General features: G+C 38.5%; 1 protein-coding gene across 4 annotated transcripts; it reads left to right on the plus strand.

Moving 5' to 3' along the window:
• Positions 1-5,545: 5,545 nt before the first annotated feature.
• LOC109907879 (forkhead box protein P1-B) lies at positions 5,546-17,879 on the plus strand. 4 transcript variants are annotated; one of them, XM_020506145.2, is made up of 15 exons: positions 5,546-6,161; positions 6,263-6,344; positions 6,956-7,015; positions 12,665-12,822; positions 13,410-13,487; positions 13,682-13,802; positions 14,847-15,033; positions 15,181-15,285; positions 15,385-15,472; positions 15,626-15,700; positions 15,852-15,999; positions 16,194-16,270; positions 16,566-16,667; positions 16,782-16,903; positions 17,083-17,879. In XM_020506145.2, exons 4-15 carry the CDS (start codon positions 12,673-12,675, stop codon positions 17,138-17,140), a joined length of 1,311 nt encoding a protein of 436 aa, XP_020361734.1. In that variant the 5' UTR covers positions 5,546-6,161; positions 6,263-6,344; positions 6,956-7,015; positions 12,665-12,672; the 3' UTR covers positions 17,141-17,879. The 4 variants fall into 4 exon arrangements, with proteins under 4 accessions (XP_020361734.1, XP_020361732.1, XP_020361733.1 ...); XM_020506143.2 differs by having other exon boundaries at positions 5,700-6,161; positions 15,849-15,999; XM_020506144.2 differs by lacking the exons at positions 5,546-6,161; positions 6,263-6,344 and having other exon boundaries at positions 6,999-7,167; positions 15,849-15,999.
• Positions 17,880-21,105: the final 3,226 nt, after the last annotated feature.

Here is a 21,105-nt window from a genome sequence, read left to right on the forward strand (position 1 = left end):
CTGTTTGAGAACATCCTCATCGTGATTTAGTTTACATGACTATCTGTTTTGAGGTCATGTTTTTTTACTTGATGAATCATCAACCTCATTATCTGCCCATTATCACCATCGTCATCCTCACCCTCATCCTTATCATCATAATCGTCATCATGTCTACACATACCTCCATAACATTAGAGAAGGTCAGACTGCATCATGGATGCATCAGGCCACATGGCTTCACCAGGTGATGTTGGCATTGACATAAAATGCAGTGATGTAAATCACCTCCCTTGTAAGGCTCTTGGTGCCCAATCATTTAATCCTGCTCTAAATCCCTGGTAAAACGTTGTTTTGTCTCGGCATGACACAAGACTGTGCCGAGTGCCCTCATGCCTGCCTTAACAGCTGTCCAAACCGCTGGAAGCCAAGGGAGCAGATGGCATCTCCTGACAAAGGGAAATGTTCAGGAAAGAGAGCGGGACACAGAGTAACTCTCCCCAAAATTATAACAACAATCCATTGGAGGTTTTGCTTTGTTCTGTGGGAAATATCGGAACTAATATAAAACTGTAGAGTATTAGCTTGTTCATCCAAGGTCAATATCAAAGTAAATGGTGAATATATTAAATAACAATGGACTTCTAGGAACTGGACTTTTCTGTCATTGTCCTCTTCTTGCCATTGTGTGTATGGCAAGTGAGGCATAATGTGCATCCCCAACCGGGAAGCCTGGTCATAGGTTTGATCTTGGCTGGGAGGCAGAGTGAACTACAGCCTGTCCCTTCTGGTCATGATTCCTAGACAGCTGTTTCTATCTGGCTCAAAGGACCATGAAAAAGAGCTGAATATCATATGGATTAGTCCCAGTCTCTGATGTGTATGGACCTGTGAGTCTGCAATAAACAGTGGTTATTACCCCCATTGTTTTCTATGTTACGGTACTAATATTAAGCTATATAGTAATAATCATACCAAAACTATGGATGGCAGATTCTGTAGGTTTTTACACTACTTTGTTAATAAGATTTGGTAAATCTGTAATTTGGGTGAGCTTTCTCTTTAACAGAGATGGTCCAACTCTCTCAATAGCCTTGTGCTCACAGGTTTGTGGTGCCATCTGTTGGTATAACTACAACAGTGTTATCTGAATAAAGCCCACATGAAGATAGGTGTGTGAAACTGATGGGTAAATTCTCTAGAATGAGGGCCAGGCATGTTTATATTCAATGAGAATATAAAAATGAAAATATAAAAAGATGTTGTGTAATGTTACCATTGGGTAGTTGACTGATCAAGATTGTTTTACAATAATAGTATTATATGACCTCAAGATTATTATACTGGAACTAAAAAGTCTCAAATCCATCTGCATTACTCAATGTCAGGTCCGTACAGGCTAAACCACATATGAGTATTACCAAGAAAAGTATAATTATCTAACTTTAACATGAACTAACTGAAATTTGATGAGAGTTATACAACTAGGCTGAGTTCTGAAATAAGTTTTAGGACAAAACGAAACAACATTTGGTCAATCTGCATTCTCAGTCAAAGCCTTGAATTTAAAAAAAAATCATTACCAATAGATGTAATTAATTGGTGGTATTTTCATTCATAAAGCATCAATAGATTTTTACAACACATTATTATTTTCTTTATTTTGTGATATCAACAGATATATATCAGTAATTTTCTATGTATTTTGTTGCTTTAGTTTCAACATGTAACCAGGGACTTGCAGATAAACTATTGGTTCTCAACTAATAGATTTGTGATGATGAATTAACATACACTCTTCTCCATATGTATTTGGACTGTGAAGCTAAGGGTTTTAATTTGGCTTTATACTCCGTTTGAGAAAATGTTTCATGAGGCAACAGTACAGATTGTTTTATTTGAGGGTAGTTTTTTTTATAAATAACAGTTTTACCATTTAGAAAGGACATCACTTTATGTGTCTTGTCTCCCCATGTGAAGAAGAAGTCATAAGTATTTGCAAAAATGTACTTATACGGTATTAAATTAGTTAAAAGTTTAGTATTTGGTCCCATATTCCTTGCACACAATGATTACATCAAGCTTGTGACTCATCAAACTCTTTGGATGCATTTGCAGTTTTTTGTTTTTGTTTTTTGGGGTTATATTTTGCCCAAACATTTGCCCTAACGCTCTTGCCTTTCATGAACTAACACTCGCACTTGACTTTTTTTCTACAAGCACTGGCTTTGCTGATACAGTGCCTTCAGAAAGTATTCATACCCAATGACTTATTCCACATTTTCTTGTGTTACAGCCTGAATTCAAATGGAAAATACACTTGAAAATCTTGAAAATCAATGGCAAGACCTGAACATGTTTGTCTAGCAATGATAAACAACCAATTTGACAGAGAAATCAATGTTTTTCTCACCCATCTACACATAATACTCCATAATGACAAAGTGAAAACATGTTTTTAGAAATGTTTGCAAACGTATTAAAAATGAAATACAGAAATATCTAATTTACATGATTAATGACCCTGAGTCAATACTTTGTAGAAACACTTTTGGCAAGAATTACAGCTGTGAGTCTTTCTGGGTAAGTCTCTAAGAGCTTTCCACACCTGGATTGTGCAACATTTGCCCATTATTCTTTTCAAAATTCTTCAAGCTGTCAAATTAGTTGTTGATCATTGCTAGACAAACATTTTCAGGTCTTGCCATAGATTTTCAAATAGATTTAAGTCAAAACTGTAACTTGGCCACTTACCACATTCTTGGTAAGCAATTCCAGTGGAGATTTGGCATTGTGTTTTAGGTTATTGTCCTCTTGAAATTGGAATTCATCTCCCAGTGCCTGGTGGAAAGCAGACTGAACCAGGTTTTGCTTGAGGATTTTACCTGTGCTTAGCTCCATTCCATTTAATTTTTATCCTGAAAAACTCCCCAGTCCTTGCTGATGACAAGCATACCCATAACATGATGCAGCCACGACCATGCTTGAAAATATGAAGAGTGGTACTCAGTGATGTGTTGTGTTGGATTCTCCCCAAACATAATGCTTTGTATTCAGGGCATAAAGTTAATTTCATTGCCACATTTCTTGCAGTTTTACTTTAGCGCTTTATTGCAAACAGGATGCATGTTTTGGAATATTATTCTGTACATGCTTCCTTCTTTTCACTCTGTCATTTAGGTTAGTTTTACAATGCTGATCCATCCTCATTATTCTCCTGTCACAGCCATTAAACTCTGTAACTCTTTTAAAGTCAACATTGGCCTCATGGGGAATTCCCTGAGCGGTGTCCTTCCTCTCCGGCAATTGAGTTAGGAAGGACACCTGTATCTTTGTAGTGGCTGATTGTATTGATGCACCATCCAAAGAGTAATTAATAACTTCACCATGCTCAAAAGGATATTCAATGTCTGCGTTTTACATTTTTACCCATCTACCAATAGATGCCCTTTATTTATGAGGCACTGGAAAAAATCCCTGGTCTTTGTGATTGAATCTGTTGGAAATTCACTGCTCAACTGAGGGACCTTACAGAATATTTGTATGTGTGGGGTACAGAGATGAGGTAGTCATTCAAATAATGTTAAACACTATTATTGCACACAGAGTGAGTCCATGCAACTTATTATGTGAATTTTAACCACATTTCTACTCCTGAATTTATTTAGGCTTGTTATAGCAAAGTGGTTGAATAATTATTGACTCAAGACATTTCAGCTTTTCATTTTTAATGAATTTATAATATAATTCCACTTTGACATTATGGGGTATTGTGTGTAGGCCGGTGACAACAAAATCTCAATTTAACCAATTTAAAATTCAGGCTGTAACACATCAAAATATGGAAAATGTCAAGGGCTGTGAATACATTTTAAAGGCGATGTAACTACTTTATTGACAAAACATGTACTTACTTTATCTTAGCTAGGTGAGACAACCACATCTATCTTAAGATGAATGAGTTGCTCTGAGTAAGTGCGTCTGATATATTGCTAAAATGTTTAAACATTTTTTATGTAAATGCAATAGTAAGTGAATGGTTAATGATGACTGGAGTCATTTTCTTTCTAAGCGAGTAGATAAGATGTTTCTGACCACTTCTAAATGAATCCTGATAATGCCATGATTTTTTTTTTTTATCATGAATGAATCTAGAATAATGATGAGTGAGAAAGTTACAGAGGCTACTACAAAATCTCTCACCCTTACCAATAATAGAGGAGGTAAGCATTTTTTGGGGGGGTATGATCTTTGTGCCTCTGTAACCTTCTCACGCATCATTGTTCATGATCTATTCATGATTATCCATAATCATGGTAGCATCCACATGAATGTAAAAGTGTTTAGAAACATCCCCTTTTCTCACAATAAAAGTGACTCCAAAATGGCAAAGTGACTCTACAAACTCAGTTCCTACTGGGCAAAACATCATCCAAAACATACTGCAATTCCAACAAGTTTGTGGAGTCACAAGTCCTTGTGTTCAAGGAATATCAGACCAAATACTAAACTGACCAAATACTAAATACTAAACTGAGTAGTTTAATACTCTGTAAGTGAATTTGGCCAAAAAATAATGATTTAAAAAAACACATCATGACATTAATTGAGAAAAGTTATGAAAAACAACCCCGACAAAGGTTTTTGTGAAAGCCTGTGTACAGTTGTTATCTAATAAGGGGAATGTTTGTTAAGATTAAAAAGGAAATTGAGATGCTCAAGCAGACCGCTTCCTTGCAACGTTCTGTGGTGTATTTTAGATAGATGACCTTTGAGAACCTGAAAAATAACTCTTCAGAACAAAGTGTTTTACACCTGCTTAGAATGTCATACTTTACCTCGCGCGGGCTTCCCCGTTGCGTAATGGACTATTTTTTCATTGGTTATGTTAATGTTTCCTCTGTAAAATGCCTCGTTAACCATTTTTGGTGGTGATGCTGGTAGTAATGATAATGATGATTATTATCTTTATTACAAAATAAAATAAGTACAGCGGACACAACAACAGCAAAACAAATCAATTTCTCACAAGAAATACACCTTTTGATGTCTCTATCACAATTGTAATGTTGATAGTTTCATATACTGCTCATGCTATTAACCATTTGAGCATACATGTCATAACGAGAAAAAATGTAATCTTACTTCAGCTCGTCATGATTAGGACACACCTGAGGTCAGCAACCGCCCGCTCTAGCCCCCTATTACCACTCCTCTGCTTCTTCTAGAGATCCTCACACACAAGGAAAAGTTTAATCACAGACAACAACAAAAATTACATTTCATGATGAATTACATCCAAAGATGTAAGGATGCAAATGGACAACATATGACTTTTTGAATGTCTTGTCAGCAACTATCCTTACAGTATGTGTGGTCAGGAGTGACAGAATATGTGGTAAAAGATGGAGCAGTCTGTGTCCTTGCTCTGTTCCTCCGCAGACTGAGGTCGGCGAGAAAGTGCATAATTTCATTGTTTTCCCTCAGATTGTGTGTTGCGTTCACACGAGAAGACAAGTTTCAACTAAATGTGTCTTGGTACACATGAGAAATCGTACTCCTCAGCATAGCCAGTCAAAGACTTAAACAGGGGTAGAAGGAGAGCTAGAAGAGTATTTTAGCCATGGAAAGTTATTTAACAATGTGGTTTGGAGAATGTGTTGGGTAATTGTAGGGTTTAGAGCCTGCTGATATCACTGCGGACTGTTTAGGCCCCTCAGAGTCATGGTGGGGCATTGCCTTTGTAACAGAGGTGGTTCAATGAGCCATGCTTGCATGTTGAGTAACTTTGTCGGAAACCTAAAGACTTGCGCTAGCTTCCAAAGCTTAGGGTTTAGCTCAGTGAGCCAACACAATTTTGTGGTGCGCAGACGACCAGGGCTGCAACCGAGACGGTCCCATCGGTGCCAGTCATTCAGTTGATGCCTATTAGCTGCTGGGGTCATTGTGGAGAGGGAGACGAGGTCCTGAAGACTTGCGAAAGCTCCCCAAGCTAATGCCTAGGTTTCAGACCACCGGGCTAACACAGACAACCCAGATTAATTTGATTTACACTAATTCAGTACAATACGGTGGATCACATAATCAACAATCACAAAACAAAAATTTCTGTGCACTGCCATTGTGGCTTGTAGCATTTATTTGTTCTGAAATAGGTTGTTCTTCCTACTATTGAGGGTAGGGTAAGTCATTTACGCTTATTTGTGTGAAACCTGTTACAGTGATGTAGGACATTTCCATTTCGATGGCAGGCGTAAACTTTTTTTCCTACTGTATCTTCCAGGTATAAATACAGACTGGATTCTGGCAAACACACATTTCACGCATCTGTTCCCTCTCTCACACGTTGCTTGTGACATTTTCAGGTGAGTGTTGAATGAAGGGGATCGTGATTCTGCGTTATTCATCCTCTCTGTAATCCGAGTGATTTCTCTTTATTTGAGCATGTTATTGTGATTACGCAACGTTATTTGAACAATTCTACTCATCATGGCTGTCCATTGTGTTGACACACAGTGAAATTATACAAGGCCGCATGATTGTGTTTAGTCTGTATCAAGATTTTTTTAAATGTAGCTATTGTGAAAGTTACCTGAATACGATGTGTTGGAAAAGCAAAAATAAGATACTATTGGAGGAGATTAATGTTAACATTTATTTGTACCTTAGACAAAACACGCTGATAGGTTTTGGTCTTACTTGCCTAACAAATGAATAATTAATGCTGAAATCAAATATAATTGTTTTATAGCATCAAAGAAATATACTTTTCGTAAACATTTTTGTATTTATAAACATATTTTAATAAACATTTCCTTTTCAACATTTCTTTGCTCTTGCCATAACCTGTTTCCCCGTTACAGTGAATATTGCTGGTAGTCTGTGTTCTTTTAAACATAATAAACTTCAATCATCACTTGTGGAATACTACCCCCTCTCTCTGACATTTGTTAGCTTTTTTTTCTTCATTTTCTAGCATCTCATCCTCTTAAGAACAGGAAGACAGAAAGCGAGCAGGAGATACGGAAGGTGTAAGGTGAGAAAAACTGTCTGTTTTAACGTGTGACCTTTACATTTTAGGAATGCACTTCTTTGCTTTCAGCTAGAGTTGGCAACCATTCTGTGTATCAGAAGGGAGATCATTCAGTGGACAAGTGTCTCTCAAATTGGGGTGCGTGTCCCCAAGAGGTACGTACAGTACGCAAAACTCAAGACCATGGTGTAATCTGGTTTGGTGTCATCCGTAATGGTGGATTGTTTGTAGCTGTGGTGTATGAGCTATTTTATAGTGTAGTCTAATGATCATGTACCTTACTTCTAAAAGCGTACAAAGTATCGATGCTGTATATCAGTTGGGTAACACAGATTGTAGGCATATAGCAAAAGGGTGAAAGGGGAATGATAGGTCTTAATATTAAGTAAACACAACTAAGAAAATAACTTTGTTTGTAATGACTGCTTTAGTGAGGAACCTGTTAAAAGGTGTTAACAGGTGCAAAAGTAAGTATTTAAAGCATCACTAATCATATAGGCGAAAACAATCCAATCTTTCTTCTACACATTTTTTAAGCATTATGTTCAAGATAACTTTTAACTTCTCATTGAATGGATTATTCAATGACAACCCAGTCGACACTTCTAACACTGAGCACATTCATTCACAAAATTGAAACGACTTTGGTATGATATCTATCACGGTTAGGGTAGATTAATTTGAACTCACGATATTCAAAGAAATAATTGGTGAAAAAAATGTAATAATTGAAACTCTGAAATATCTATGCGTTACTAAAAAAAAATGTACAATCTCATTGTGAATGTAATTCTTAAAATGATTTGGGTTTAGACCCAAGACCTGATATTCATAACATGATGGACTGTTGGTGGATTGAAGTCTCATGGTGCAAAAAGGTCATTTGTGACGAATCTGTGGGCTTGTCTTGTCTTTTATCATTAAAGGATACTGGGATTTTTTAAAATTTATGTCAAGTATGTGTACCGGTATCATCACATGTTGCTGTGTCATCAAAATGATCATACATTCAGATTTTTCTGACGGTAGTCAATATCTGTACTTTGTTACCACAAAAAAAGCAAATGATGGAATATGGTAATATTTTCGGTACCACAATGTCAAAGACGATGAATCACTTTACAGGAATTACACTGTTATACTTTGGTCTTTCAATTGTGTTACTTTTGATCTGTGAGAAAACCAGAAAGCATTTTCTCTCTATGAATATTTTTTTGTCAATATAAAAATGTAAGTATTGAGGCTTACACTACAATCACAACATGCATTTAATCTGCAAATCACCAAAATATTCCAGGTAGATTAGGTTTTGATTCAGTTAACCTAATTTAAAGATCAGATTAGGATGAACAGATTAATACAAGCATATTTTTTTTGTATTGTAGTTTATAGAATAATACATGTAGGTCAAATTCTGGCGAAAGCCAATAGTGATACATAGTTATAAATGGAAGCTCCGAGTCAGTGTGACATGATTGTAGGGTGTTGTTGTAGCTGGATTTACGCTGCACATTAATGTGACATTAGTAATCATGAGTAGTAGTTCTATCTCAATTGCTTTTTATTTGTATTTAATTGTATTTGTACTATTAGGGATCTATTCTACTATTAGGGATCCCGATTAGCTGTTGCCAAGGCAGCAGCTACTCTTCCTGGGGTCGAAACACATAATGGCACTTACATTACACTAAAAACAAAAAATAAAACAGTACATCATATAACAGTATTACACCACTACATATCTACAATACAACATGTATAATACCACCATACAACAATATTACAATGTACGTGTGTGTAGAGTGAGTGCGCTAGCGTGTGTGCGTATGCGTGTGTGTGTCTCTTTACAGTCCACCTTGTTCCATAAAGTGGTTTCATTTGTTTTTTTTTAAATCAGATTTTACTGCTTGCATGAGTTACTTGATGTGGAATAGAGTTCCATGTAATCATGGCTCTGTGTAGTACTGTGCGTTTCCCAAAGTCTGTTCTGGACTTGGGAACTGTGAAAAGACCCCTTGTGACATGTTGTGTGGGGTATGCGTGGGTTTCTGAGCTGTGTGCTAGTTTGAACAGACATCTCTGTGCTTTCAACATGTCAATACCTCTCGCAAAGACAAGTAGTGATGCAGTCAGTCTCTCCTCTACTTTGAGACAACAGAGATTGACATGCATGCCATTGATGTTAGTTCTCCATGTACACTTAAGGGCCAACTGTGCTGCTCTGTTCTAGGTCAACTGTAATTTGCCGATGTCCCTCTTTGTGGCACTTGACTATATGACTGGGCAGTAGTCCAGGTGCGATTAAACTAGGGCCTGTAGGACTTGTTTTGTTGATAGGAATGTCAAGAAAGCAGAGCAGCACTTTATTATGGGCAGACAACCTCTCCCCATCTTAGCTACTGTTACATCAATGTGTTTTAACCATGACAGTTAACAATCCAAGGTTACACCAAGCAGTTTAGTCTCCTAAACTTGCTAAATTTTCACATTATTCATTAGAATATTTAGTTGAGGTTCAGGGTTTTGTGAATGTTGGCCCAAATACAATGCTTATAGTTTTTTTTAAATATTTAGTTCTAGCTTTTTACTTGTCAGTGCTGGGATCTTTGGGACATTCCTAACCCTAACCTTAACCACTATCCTTACCCTAATCCTAATCCTAACTTTAACTCTAACCTTAACCCTTACCATAACCATTTATAATGGGGTAGGGACATCTCAAGGATCGCAGATAGCACAGGCCATTATAAAACTGACTGCAGCTTTTTGTTAAGTGATTTTACTTGCTGTGGTAGCTGACGTTTATAATGTTGAGCCATCAGCATACATAGACTCACAGGCTTTACTCAGTGCCAGTGGCAGGTCATTGGTAAAGATTGAAAAACATAAGGAGCCTAGACAACTGACCTGGGGAATACCCAACTCTACCTGGATTATGTTGGAGAGGCTTCCATTAAAGAACACAAAACAGCAACCACAAGCTTCTTATTATCAATTTATTTCAGCCAATCATCAGTGATTTGTGTAAGTGCCGTCCGTATATGTTGAGTGCCCTTCCCTATAAGTATGCTGAAAGTCAATTGTTGATTTGTTTACTCTGTAATAGCATTGCATCTGGTCAACCCTATTTTTTCCAAAAGTTTACTAAGGATTGGTAGCAGGCTGATTGGTCAGCTGTTTGAGCCAGTAAAGGGTGCTTTGCTATTCTTGGGTAGCGGAATGACTTTTGCTTCCCTCCAGGCCTGAGGGCACACACTTTCCTGTCGGCCTAGATTGAACAAATGGCAAATAGGAGTGTCAATATAGTCCGCTATCATACTCAGTAATTTTCCATCCAAGTTGTCAGACCCAACATTTCTGCAACTACCGCCCCCTTACAAGCAACGTTTGAAATATGTTCTACCTTCTTGTGGCTTTGAGTCAGTGACTCTTATCACAGAATGAAATGTTACATTTGAGAAGTTAAACAATTATTTTTTCACCTCTTCCACACTCCCTTTACGGAATTCAAAATTACAATGCTTGTATTTCATAATTTGGTAATTTATTAATGGATGTGTAGGTTCAGGGTTTGTTTTTGGCATGTCATGCCTAAATTGGCTAATCTTGCCAGTAAAAAAACGATTAAAGTAGTTGGCAATATCAGTGGGTTTTGTGATGAATGAGCCAACTGATTCAATGAATGATGGAGCTGAGTTCACCCTTTGGAAATACAGAAGTTGGACATAAATGTTCAAGAAACATCCTAACTTTGTAATAGTAGTATTAGTAGTAGTAGTAACTTTGTAGTATTTTATTTTATTGTCTGTAGGACTGGTATTATATGACCATCATATTGAAAGTTAGTCTTCATGCTTATTTTGCCATTTAGATGAATTCAATAATTTTGGACATAAATGTCAATGTAGCTGTCTCTAAGTCACCACTACAGTATAGTATTTACTCTAATATATTTTTATAAATGTTTTTCTTCTCATTCAAAAAGAAAAGTTGAATTAGAAGAAAACATATTATAAATTAAACATAATATAATATTGGGGGGAAAAAATCATATTCTGTTTAATACTGTCCTTTGTGGATCAAAGATAAAAAATAATGATTACTCTGCTTATAAATTCCTTCCTCTCCTACTGTAGTGTTATAGGTCAAAGAAACCGAATCTACAAATCAATATCACCCACAGGTTCCTTCCAAAATGCCAAGATCAGACAGATATTTTAGATATGGAAGCATAGTGAGTAATAAGAAAACTCACTGAGAAAAAAGTTTCAATATGATACAGAAGGAATAACTTTCCATATGTAGTTGATTGTAAATAAGGCATTTTGATAATCAAACCCAGTCCTAGACTATAGTAAAAGCTGAACGTAATTGTCCTCAGTTGAGAGAAGTGTTGGAAGAAGTGTTAATATATCACAATTTTCGACTTGTAATGTCATTGTAGCATATCCATTCGTCAAATCACACCCTACAAACCTGTGCGACATAAACGTGTACTGTAGCTCTCAATTCCAAATCCAAAATATGTGGTTATTCATTTAATGCCTGTTTTATGTGACATGATTCAATTGTCACTTTGCATTACAACAAATACTTTGCTTTGATCTGAGCTTTCTGTAAAGAAGAAATGTTTGGTTTTGCTAGTGAAGTGGAGATAAAAGTGAGAAGCCACAAAGAGCTTCAGTACTTTCTCTTTCTACTGAATTCCTGTTTCCTCTTCCTGGGTAAGAGCGTGCATTTGCAAATGTACACAGTGGTCACCCATAGACTTTTAAACATTTGAGGTATAGAGTTCTATGAGGTTGCCTTTAGAAGCTCTTGGGTAGCACTTTATTTTACAGTACAGAAATGACCAGATAATTTACACATTTACCTAAAAATGACATGATATAATTACACGTTTGTTTTTTTGCGGAGTTTTAACAGATTTTTGGTACCAAGTAGTTCAGTCAAGTATACTAAGCACAATAACGTAGCCATTGATACCACATTATTTCCATCTAAATACAAGGTGAAGACCACTGAAACAGTATCAGTACCAGTACCAGGGGTACGAGGGGAGAAAATAATTGGAGCACCCTCTCCCCTTCCCTCTTTCCTGTGCTATATTTTTGAGATACCTGCTGCTATCAGCTTAATCTCTGTACCCTCCACTGTCTGTGTAGTCAAAGGTTGCACCTGTGCACAACCACAAAATCTCTCAGCCCAGACTGTGTTTGAACTCCTCTCCCTTTCATTATGTCTGATAAAGGAACAAAGATAATATGCCTCCAAACCTGTAGTTGTCTAACATTTACCAAAGAGCAAATTTGTATCCCCCCTCACTTTTTCTCTCTCTCTCTCTCTCTCCCCCTCTCTCTCTCCCCCTCTCTCTCTCTCTTATTATATTATATTGTAGCAATATGTTGTTTTAATGTCATACATTGAACAATATGCTGGACTGAATACAACATAACCTTACAAATAGGAACATACCTACATAATTGGTGCCCTGTGTGGAGATGATCTATTGCGATGTGTGTTTATTTACGATTGTTTATGTTGTCTACACATTTGCAGCGTAAGAGTCAACCTTTATCCACCACCACCCCTGCATTCCTAGGGGTAACATGCACTTAGCATTAACCCTCCATTTCTGCTCTTCTGCACCAGGCCCAGGGATGCCACAGACTGAGAGTGAGAGGTTGAAGAGTGGGCGACATCAGCAGCAGCGAGAGCGGCGGGGTGAACAGGGAGAGGAGCCAGACGCACGTACCCAGCCCAAAGATTCTGCCTCACCTCAGCTCTGTGCTCATACCTCTGTTACGCAGGTACTGGTTGAACTGTTACTGTGGTTTCAAGCCAAATTTGAGCCAGATTTACAAAGAAAAATAATAATACATAATGAATACTAAAATAAACATGAATTGAAAGTTAAGAGCTCAAGCTAAAGTGTACATCAATTGGTTTCATACCGTTTGCTTTTAATTTATTTTTTGGTCTACAATTTTTTTGTATAATAATACTAATTTAAGACTATTAAAGCTAGAATCCATAAAAAATAACAAAGCCACAGCCAGCCTCTGTATCAATAAAAAGCTGAGGGATGGGCCTAAAGACATGGAACTACTCTCAAATTCATAGACTACGCTATGGATGCAAGGACTGGCCATCCATGATATCAAAATGACAGTTTCAACCATGTTTTGAGGCTATACAGTGGTTGTTTACATTTACTTTGTTGAACTCAGCTTATCAGGCCTTAATACGTTTTCTTCAAGGGTAATTGTTAAGTCCAAACATTAATGTTGCAACTAAGGATTCTAGCTTGGAGGAAATATTTATACTTTCATTACATGGAATATCTGTTGTCCTTATAGTGAGAGGAATGATGTAAATAAATGTCCATTATTCATAGATGGGCTTACCATTGATGATTAGACCTGGAGTTTCACTTATGGCCTCGTCTCAGCTCCAAAGCATATTGTTACGGCAGGTATGATATTCCTTCTTATACCTCCTATTATAAAGCGTTTCGATGCCGTATTCTGGCTTGAGATACATGTAAACCCATACATTATTGTTTCAGTTTCACTGACATTAGCACAAGAAAGTTGCTTGTATTTGCTCGGAGAACTCCCTGCTGGTGAAAAGGGATACTGTAAGTGCCTTGTTGCGTGTCCTCCCCAGTGTTCCAGTGAGGAGGAGGGGAGACCACTCCTGCAACGGGTGTCTCTGTGTCCCCAGTTGAGCCAGCACAGACCCTCTGTTCTACGCCAGGGTGTCCAGGCTGCCCACGTGCGACCGCAGGGTACGCTTTCTGCAGCCCCCTTGCATACACGTTTTTTATTTTGATTTATTTATTTCACCTTTATTTCAACCAGGTAGGCCAGTTGAGAACAAGTTCTCATTTACAACTGCGACCTGGCCGAGATAAAGCATAGCAGTGCGACACAAACAACAACACAGAGTTACACATGGGATAAACAAACGTACAGTCAATAGCACAATAGAAAAATCTATGTAGTGTGTGCAAATGTAGTATGTCTTAGGAGAAGATATAAAGCCAGCTTGTAGTCCTAAAAAACAGAAATGAGTTAAATCTGGTTCGTTCAGCCATTCCTTTGGGGAAATGAATGGGGAAAGAATAGGGTTTTGGAACAAACTTGGAACAAACAAACAAGGTCTGAGGTTAACACAGGCTTAGGAGATCTTATACGTTTGGTTATATGCGATAATATCAGTCAGTTGACATGACATTTATGAATTATGAAGCCTTCATGTGCTTTTTTTCATTTACATACAGTCAATGCTTCAAAATGCACAACAAGTAACGTTAGCTGATGAAGATTATCTCATAGAACAAAACGTATAAGATCTAATCCTGTGTTTACCACAGACATATAAAACTCCATTCATTTCCCCGTAGGCTTTGTTCCACGGACCATGGCTGTGTCAGTGCTTACTAAAAGACGCCATTATTATTGCTCTCAATAAAACAGCTCTTTATGGAGAAAGACCTACAGTAGAAACACTGTCCATGACCCTCAAGTGTATAATGGATATATAGAATCTATAACTAACCCCATAGTTCTGTCCGCTTGGACAGCATTCACAACTGGACCATTAAATCATTGTCAAAACATTTTCATTTTTCCCTCACCCTATAATGTGTGTGTACAGTCACACTTTTGAATGGAAACACTAGCGGCTTTAAAAGGATGGAGTCATTCCATATGTTGCATACAATGCTATACAGCCATTATACTGTGCATTATTCAAAGGAGGCTCATGGAAAGTGTATCTAGGTCTTTCTTCATAAAGATCAATTTTTCTCTACCTTCTGCTTCTCCAGCACCATGCACTCTAACAGAGGCCAGTTCAGCTCAGCCCATCTCACTGTGCAAGGTGGAGGTGGACACAGGGAGCCGTGGACAGTCCTCTCCCCCACACTCTGAGCACTCTCCTGGGCCAATTCGTCACCCCTCTCCCCCGAGGACAGCCAGTCCTAAGCAGAGCTCCATCATCACCAGGCAACATGAGTGAGTTCCGCGTGTGTGTGTGCGTCTGTGTGCATGTACGTGCATCTGAGCTTGTGCCATGAACAGAAACTGCATAAACAATGCCAGGTTGGTTTGATTGATTGCGTTCAGTCCTAAGTTTGTAATATTCCTCCCCTCATTCTGCAGGGCAGGTCACCCAACCCTAGAGGGGTCCAGTGCTCTGTTTCTCAACGGACTCTGCTGCTGGCCTGGCTGCGATGCAGTATTTGAAGAATTCCCCAGTTTTTTGAAGTAAGTAATGAGCACCAGTATATTTCATTAGTCATTGTGATACAGTTGTGGCGCTGTTGTTTATAGTCATGACAGTGATGCTCTTTATGGTGTTTCCAGACACCTCCACTCTGACCATGGCCATGGAGACAGAAGCATTGCACAGTGGAAGGTACAACAAGACATGGTGCAATACATGGAGACCCAGGTTTGTTCCTGTAGTTCTACATATTATATAGTTTTACAGAAAAACTCCAACTAGTGAACACGGAGAACCCGGGAAAGGTTGTAAAAGCTCCAAGTCCAGCTAAGTGAAAATGTGGCCCTTAATGAACCTCAATGAATCTTCTCTCTTTTTTAGCTGACTGTGGAAAAACAGAAACTCTTCGCAATGCAACTACATCTGCACCTATCTGGACACAAATCAACTGTCTTGGTAACTTCTCTTTTGAATAATTCCCTCAAGTGACTATAGTAACCGGCCATTGTCCATTATCCTGCACTTTTTAAGACAATTTCTATGTACCTCAACTTGTCCTTGTTGAATGTCTGTGTTGTTGGGTCATGGTCTCTCTCCCTGTCAGAAGGCAGCTTCAGACTGGCCCTACAGGCACAGCCTGTCACTAGGCCTGCCCCAGAACCGAGGTGGAGTGTCACGCTGCACCACTAAAGAGCCAGAGGAGCTGGTGCAGCACGAGTATTGGCCCTCTGCTGCTCCCCACCACCTACGGCCAGGTAATACTGCCCCGCCCCTCCCGCTCTTCTTAAGCCTGAGGGAGTTCCACTCCATTTTGATTCTGAATGCCACTCTGAGTGCATTCCTACAAGTGTTTTGCTTGTCTGTTTTGGTGATGTTGTCTTTCGTGTTGCTGTGAAATCTGATCCAAACTCAAGACCTGGTATGTTTGCTTTCGTTGGCCGTCCTACAGATCTTATCCCGAGTGTTGAGTGTTACAAATACAACAACATTAGGCCACTGTACACCTACGCCTGCATGATAAGATGGGTGAGTTGTCTGATTTAAACAGTAAGAGTCTCTCTGAACACTTGTGTAAAAGGAGCACTTGAGAAAAGGAAAAGGTAGACTGTCGAGAGTCTGGCTGAGTGGCTGAGGAGCATACAGTTTGCTCGGTAGTTCATGCATCCTTGTTGGACTGCAAGACAGCGACAAGTGTGACATTAATATAACATCTGTTGTTTTGGACTACATGTGTAGCAAGACCTCAATCTATGTCTAGACCCCATGTGAGTTGTTTCAATTGCACAAGCATATTGTGAATGTCCACCATGTCTGTCTGCAGTCTATACTGGAGTCTCCAGACAAGCAGCGCTCCCTGAATGACATCTACAACTGGTTCACCACCATGTTCTTCTACTTCCGACACAACACGGCCACATGGAAGGTTAGGCTTCTCCTTGGATCATTATGCTCGCTTTCATATGAGTCCTATATTTGAGTCTTGAGCAATATTAGCTCCTGAACTCCTTACACAAGCTGTATTCATTTGCCGCCACAGAACGCTGTCCGTCACAATCTTAGCCTCCACAAGTGTTTTGTGCGAGTGGAGGGAGGCAAGGGGGCCGTCTGGACAGTGGATGAAATGGAATATCAAAGGAGAAAGGGACAAAAATACCACAGGTAGACAGACCTATGGTCTGGATGTGCTCTCTTGATTCATTCTTAGTTTTGCAGCTTCATTCCAACTCAACAAGTGAGGGTGCTATTGTTAACCCTGTTAATAAAACACAGCTTAACCCACCCATTAACACAGACATGTTTTTAAAATGATATTGTAATAATATGAACCATCTTTTTAGGGATCATCATGTGAAATGGCTGGCACCCTACTCCTTATTTCGTCCAGAGGAACCTTGAACATAACCACCCCTTCAGTGAATGAAAAACTACTGGGAAAGGAAGTCACTAGGACCTATTACTGAATCAGGTATTTTTTTTAACAAGGCTGGAGAAAAAGCCCTCCAGGAGGGTTGACCTGTCCTGGTCTACAGTATCTACAGAACCTATCATCACCTTCTTTGTTCAGCAGCAGATGGTGCTACAACATAGCACAACCCAGGACTCTTTTGCCTCTAGACTCTTTTATCATGAAGATGTGTGCACGGCTGGAATGGCTATACGTTTTGCAGCATTTGAAAGAAAAATATATACTTAGCAATTATTTGTCAATCAAACTTAGTGAAAGGGTAAACAATTGTTTTGTTGTGTTGGCTACATACAGTATACTCTATCCCACTGGGCTCATCATTGTAAACTGTTGTTTTGAGGGTGGAATTTCAACCATAGGATTAGTTCAACATTTTAATTAATTTTCAACATAGACAAACATTGTATGAAATATAATTAATTTGTACCTTTGAAATAATGTCAGATCATCACTCAATAAGTTAGCCAACAAACTTATGGACTTCTGATTTATTGAGTGGGTGAATAAAGGTTGAAATCGCATTGATCAACGTTTCTACCAAATATTACCCAAATGTCCACGTTGAAATGAAATTGTGTGCCCAGTGGGATGTTACAGCAAGCATGTACAATTTTACATTGTGTTAAAAAAATAAAAAATACTCTGCAATTAAATGTATCTTTGATTATATCTTGTGGATGTGATCTGTCTAATGAATCTATCCTCTACATGAAACAGTACGACTCTGATATCTTATCAAAACAATGGATCTAACATTCCATTGACATCAAGCTAAATATGGTCTATACAGGAGCATTTGGTTTCTAAACATCTCTATTGTGTTTTTCTTGTTCCACTGCTATTTATCCGTTTTGCCGCAGACCCAGCAGTTGTCGTTCTGTGTGAACCAGGCTTTCCCTAGCAAGGGTTATCCAGTTATTTATATCCAAAGTTACTTTTCTAAAGGACAACATGCCTTTATCTGGTGTGCATGGGTAAGCATGAGACTGTTTGATATGAGCAAACCTCAGTCTGGACCAGATCCATGGAAGTTAATGCATGTGTATGTGCTTTCCAAATTCAAAAGTATACTAAAACTATTTAACTGTAATTCCATATGAGGGGGGTGTTTTTGCACATTCCTTTTCTCCCAGAGAGAGAAAATGACCCCCCCCCCACACACAATATGAACATTAGCCCCATATTTTGTTTTAAGTCTGTAAAGTGTCTGCCTCGTCTCTCTCAATCACAATCTCACATCCACAAACCTGCTAGCTCTCAGAAAAGGACCTCAGGCAAGGTATTTTTGACAGGACAAGACAGAGAGAGTGCAGTAAATATGACACATTTCCACTTTTCAGACCTTGATTACACATCTCAGGGCATAGTCATAAATAATAACTAGCAATTGCCTGTTCAAGGCAACCACTAACATATAAAAGTGTTCACCTGTAAATCAAGAACAAACTGATTTCATATCACGATTCACATTTTTACCGATAACAGATACATAGATACATCAGATTCACATTCTGACCTGTACATCCAAAAGGACCATAATAAAATACTGATTTTGCAAGCGAGGGTACGTTTGTGTATAAATGGAGAAGTGTAACCTTTGGATAAAACAATTTGGTTCTGTTATCATTCTGTCACAGCTCAGAAATACTGTATGACCTGGTGGCTGAAGTCTTGACAGTGTTGTAGTCCTTTTCCAGCTCTCAGTGTTTTGCTGTTGGGAATTATGGTTTCAAAGGTCCCAGACGAGTATCACAGCCCTCCAAGCCCAGCCTACACACTTGAGCCCAATCTATAAAAAATGTTATCCTGTTTCATATATATATATATATATATATAACAGGATTCATGTCTGATATGAATTCCTATAATGATTGCAAAATATAAATTCAAAGGATTTAGTTCAGAGAAATGGCATTGTCTGTGTCTTCCCATAAGTGATTCCTCTGTGATGGTGCCACTCAATCTTTGAGAGAGAAGACGCTGTATCTAAACAGAGAACATGAACAGAAAGCTGGTTTCCATTTCACTGGATGGGGTAGTCCCACCGGAGGCCATGACAAGCTTCTGATGCCGTCTGACAGCCCAGAACTTTCCACCACTTTGATGCCATGACATTTGAATGGAGCAGCCTGGGGGGAGACAGATGATAACTTGCATGAGTTCACCCATTTCTCTGTCTCCTGCTGGCGGGCTACATAAAGTATAATTGCTCAGAGCATGATTAAAGTCTTTCAGCAAGGTGTAAACACATTAAACACACCCCTTGAACATCCTTAGCAGTCAAAAGAGAGACGCAACACCCGTGTGACTTTGAAACATATCTCATAGCCTCAGATAAAATAATAAAATAAAAATGAATTGTGATGTGCTTGACAACAGTTGACACAGAGGGACAGTTTATACTACATTTAAGGTTTATCCCTTGTGTGGATTTACATGCCCACCGGTTCTTGGCTATTGCAATGGAATTGTCCCACTTTGGCACTAAACATGCTTTTGTAACAACAATACTATTGTCTGTGATTTCACACAGCAGAGCTACACATAGCTATGCATCTCCACTCATTGACTCAAATACACACGCACACACAACCACAAAGACAGACAACCCCCTTCCTTACCAGCACATCGGCCTATTAACACACACATGCACCCACCCACCCACGCACGCACGCACACACGCACGCACGTGCACACACACACATTCTAGTAGAGAGCAGAATGATGCATAGCCCCATCTCCTTGGATATGACAGAGTTATGCAAACCAGATGAATGGCTTGATCCAACACTCCATGTCCCATTGCCTAAATGCTATCCACCCCAATATCCCCCCTCCACGCACACACCACCACCACCACCACCACCATTCCGCTAGGGTGAGAGGTTGTTAACGTTCAAAGAAACCACACTGGCATCTTTAGATTTGGGTAAATGAAGTCCGTTGTGGTAACTTGAATCACTAGATGTTAACGGCCTTCATCCATGTCTAAATATTATGGATGTTTTCTCCCCTCAAAAATGTACTTTGTAATTATTGTATATCCTTGCACAAGAAGATTTTTCCCAATATGTTTTTTTTAAAGCCTATTGGCAATGATTTGTTTTAGCTGTTTTCCAAACATTCCCATCCCTGATAACCTACTGAATGTCAATAAAACTATAACTATATGCTATAAACCATTACGGTAATCCAGATAAATATGAGCTAATCTATCTCATTACTTTTGAAGAGCTATCTTCAATGAATGATCTGTGCCAAATGAAAAGAGCATACATCATTGATGAGTTAAATCATCACCAGAAACATATTTGTCTGCAGTTTCCTGCACTTACAGTACACTAAGGAGTGATAGATTTATACTTTCACAGATGTCCCAGACTCCCAAATCCCATCTCTGCAGCCTGAGTACTATCATTAGTATGCTTTGGAGGAAATATGTCCAACAACTTGCCTATTGAGCAAGTTATAGCTCTGTTATGGCTAAAATGCAGTGGTGTAAAGTACTTAAGTAAAAATTAAGTAGTTTTTTTGAGTATCTGTACTTTACTATTTATATTTTTGAGAATTTTTACTTTTACTTCACTACATTCTTAAAGAATATATTGTACTTTTTATTCCATACATTTTCCCTGACAACCAAAAGTACATTTTGAATGATTAGCAAGACAGGAAAATCACGCACTTATCAAGAGAAAACATGTGGTCATCCCTACTGCCTCTGGCCTGGTGGACTCACCAAACACAAATGCATATTTTGTAATGTTGGAGTGTTGGAGTGTGCTCCTGGCTATACATACATACATTTTAAAAACAAGAAAATGCTGCCGTCTGCTTTGTTTAATATTGGGAATTTTAAATAATTTATTTTAGCAATTACATTTACTTTTGATAC

Source organism: Oncorhynchus kisutch, linkage group LG17 (genome assembly GCF_002021735.2).
Source record: "Oncorhynchus kisutch isolate 150728-3 linkage group LG17, Okis_V2, whole genome shotgun sequence".
Classification (NCBI taxonomy): domain Eukaryota; kingdom Metazoa; phylum Chordata; class Actinopteri; order Salmoniformes; family Salmonidae; genus Oncorhynchus; species Oncorhynchus kisutch.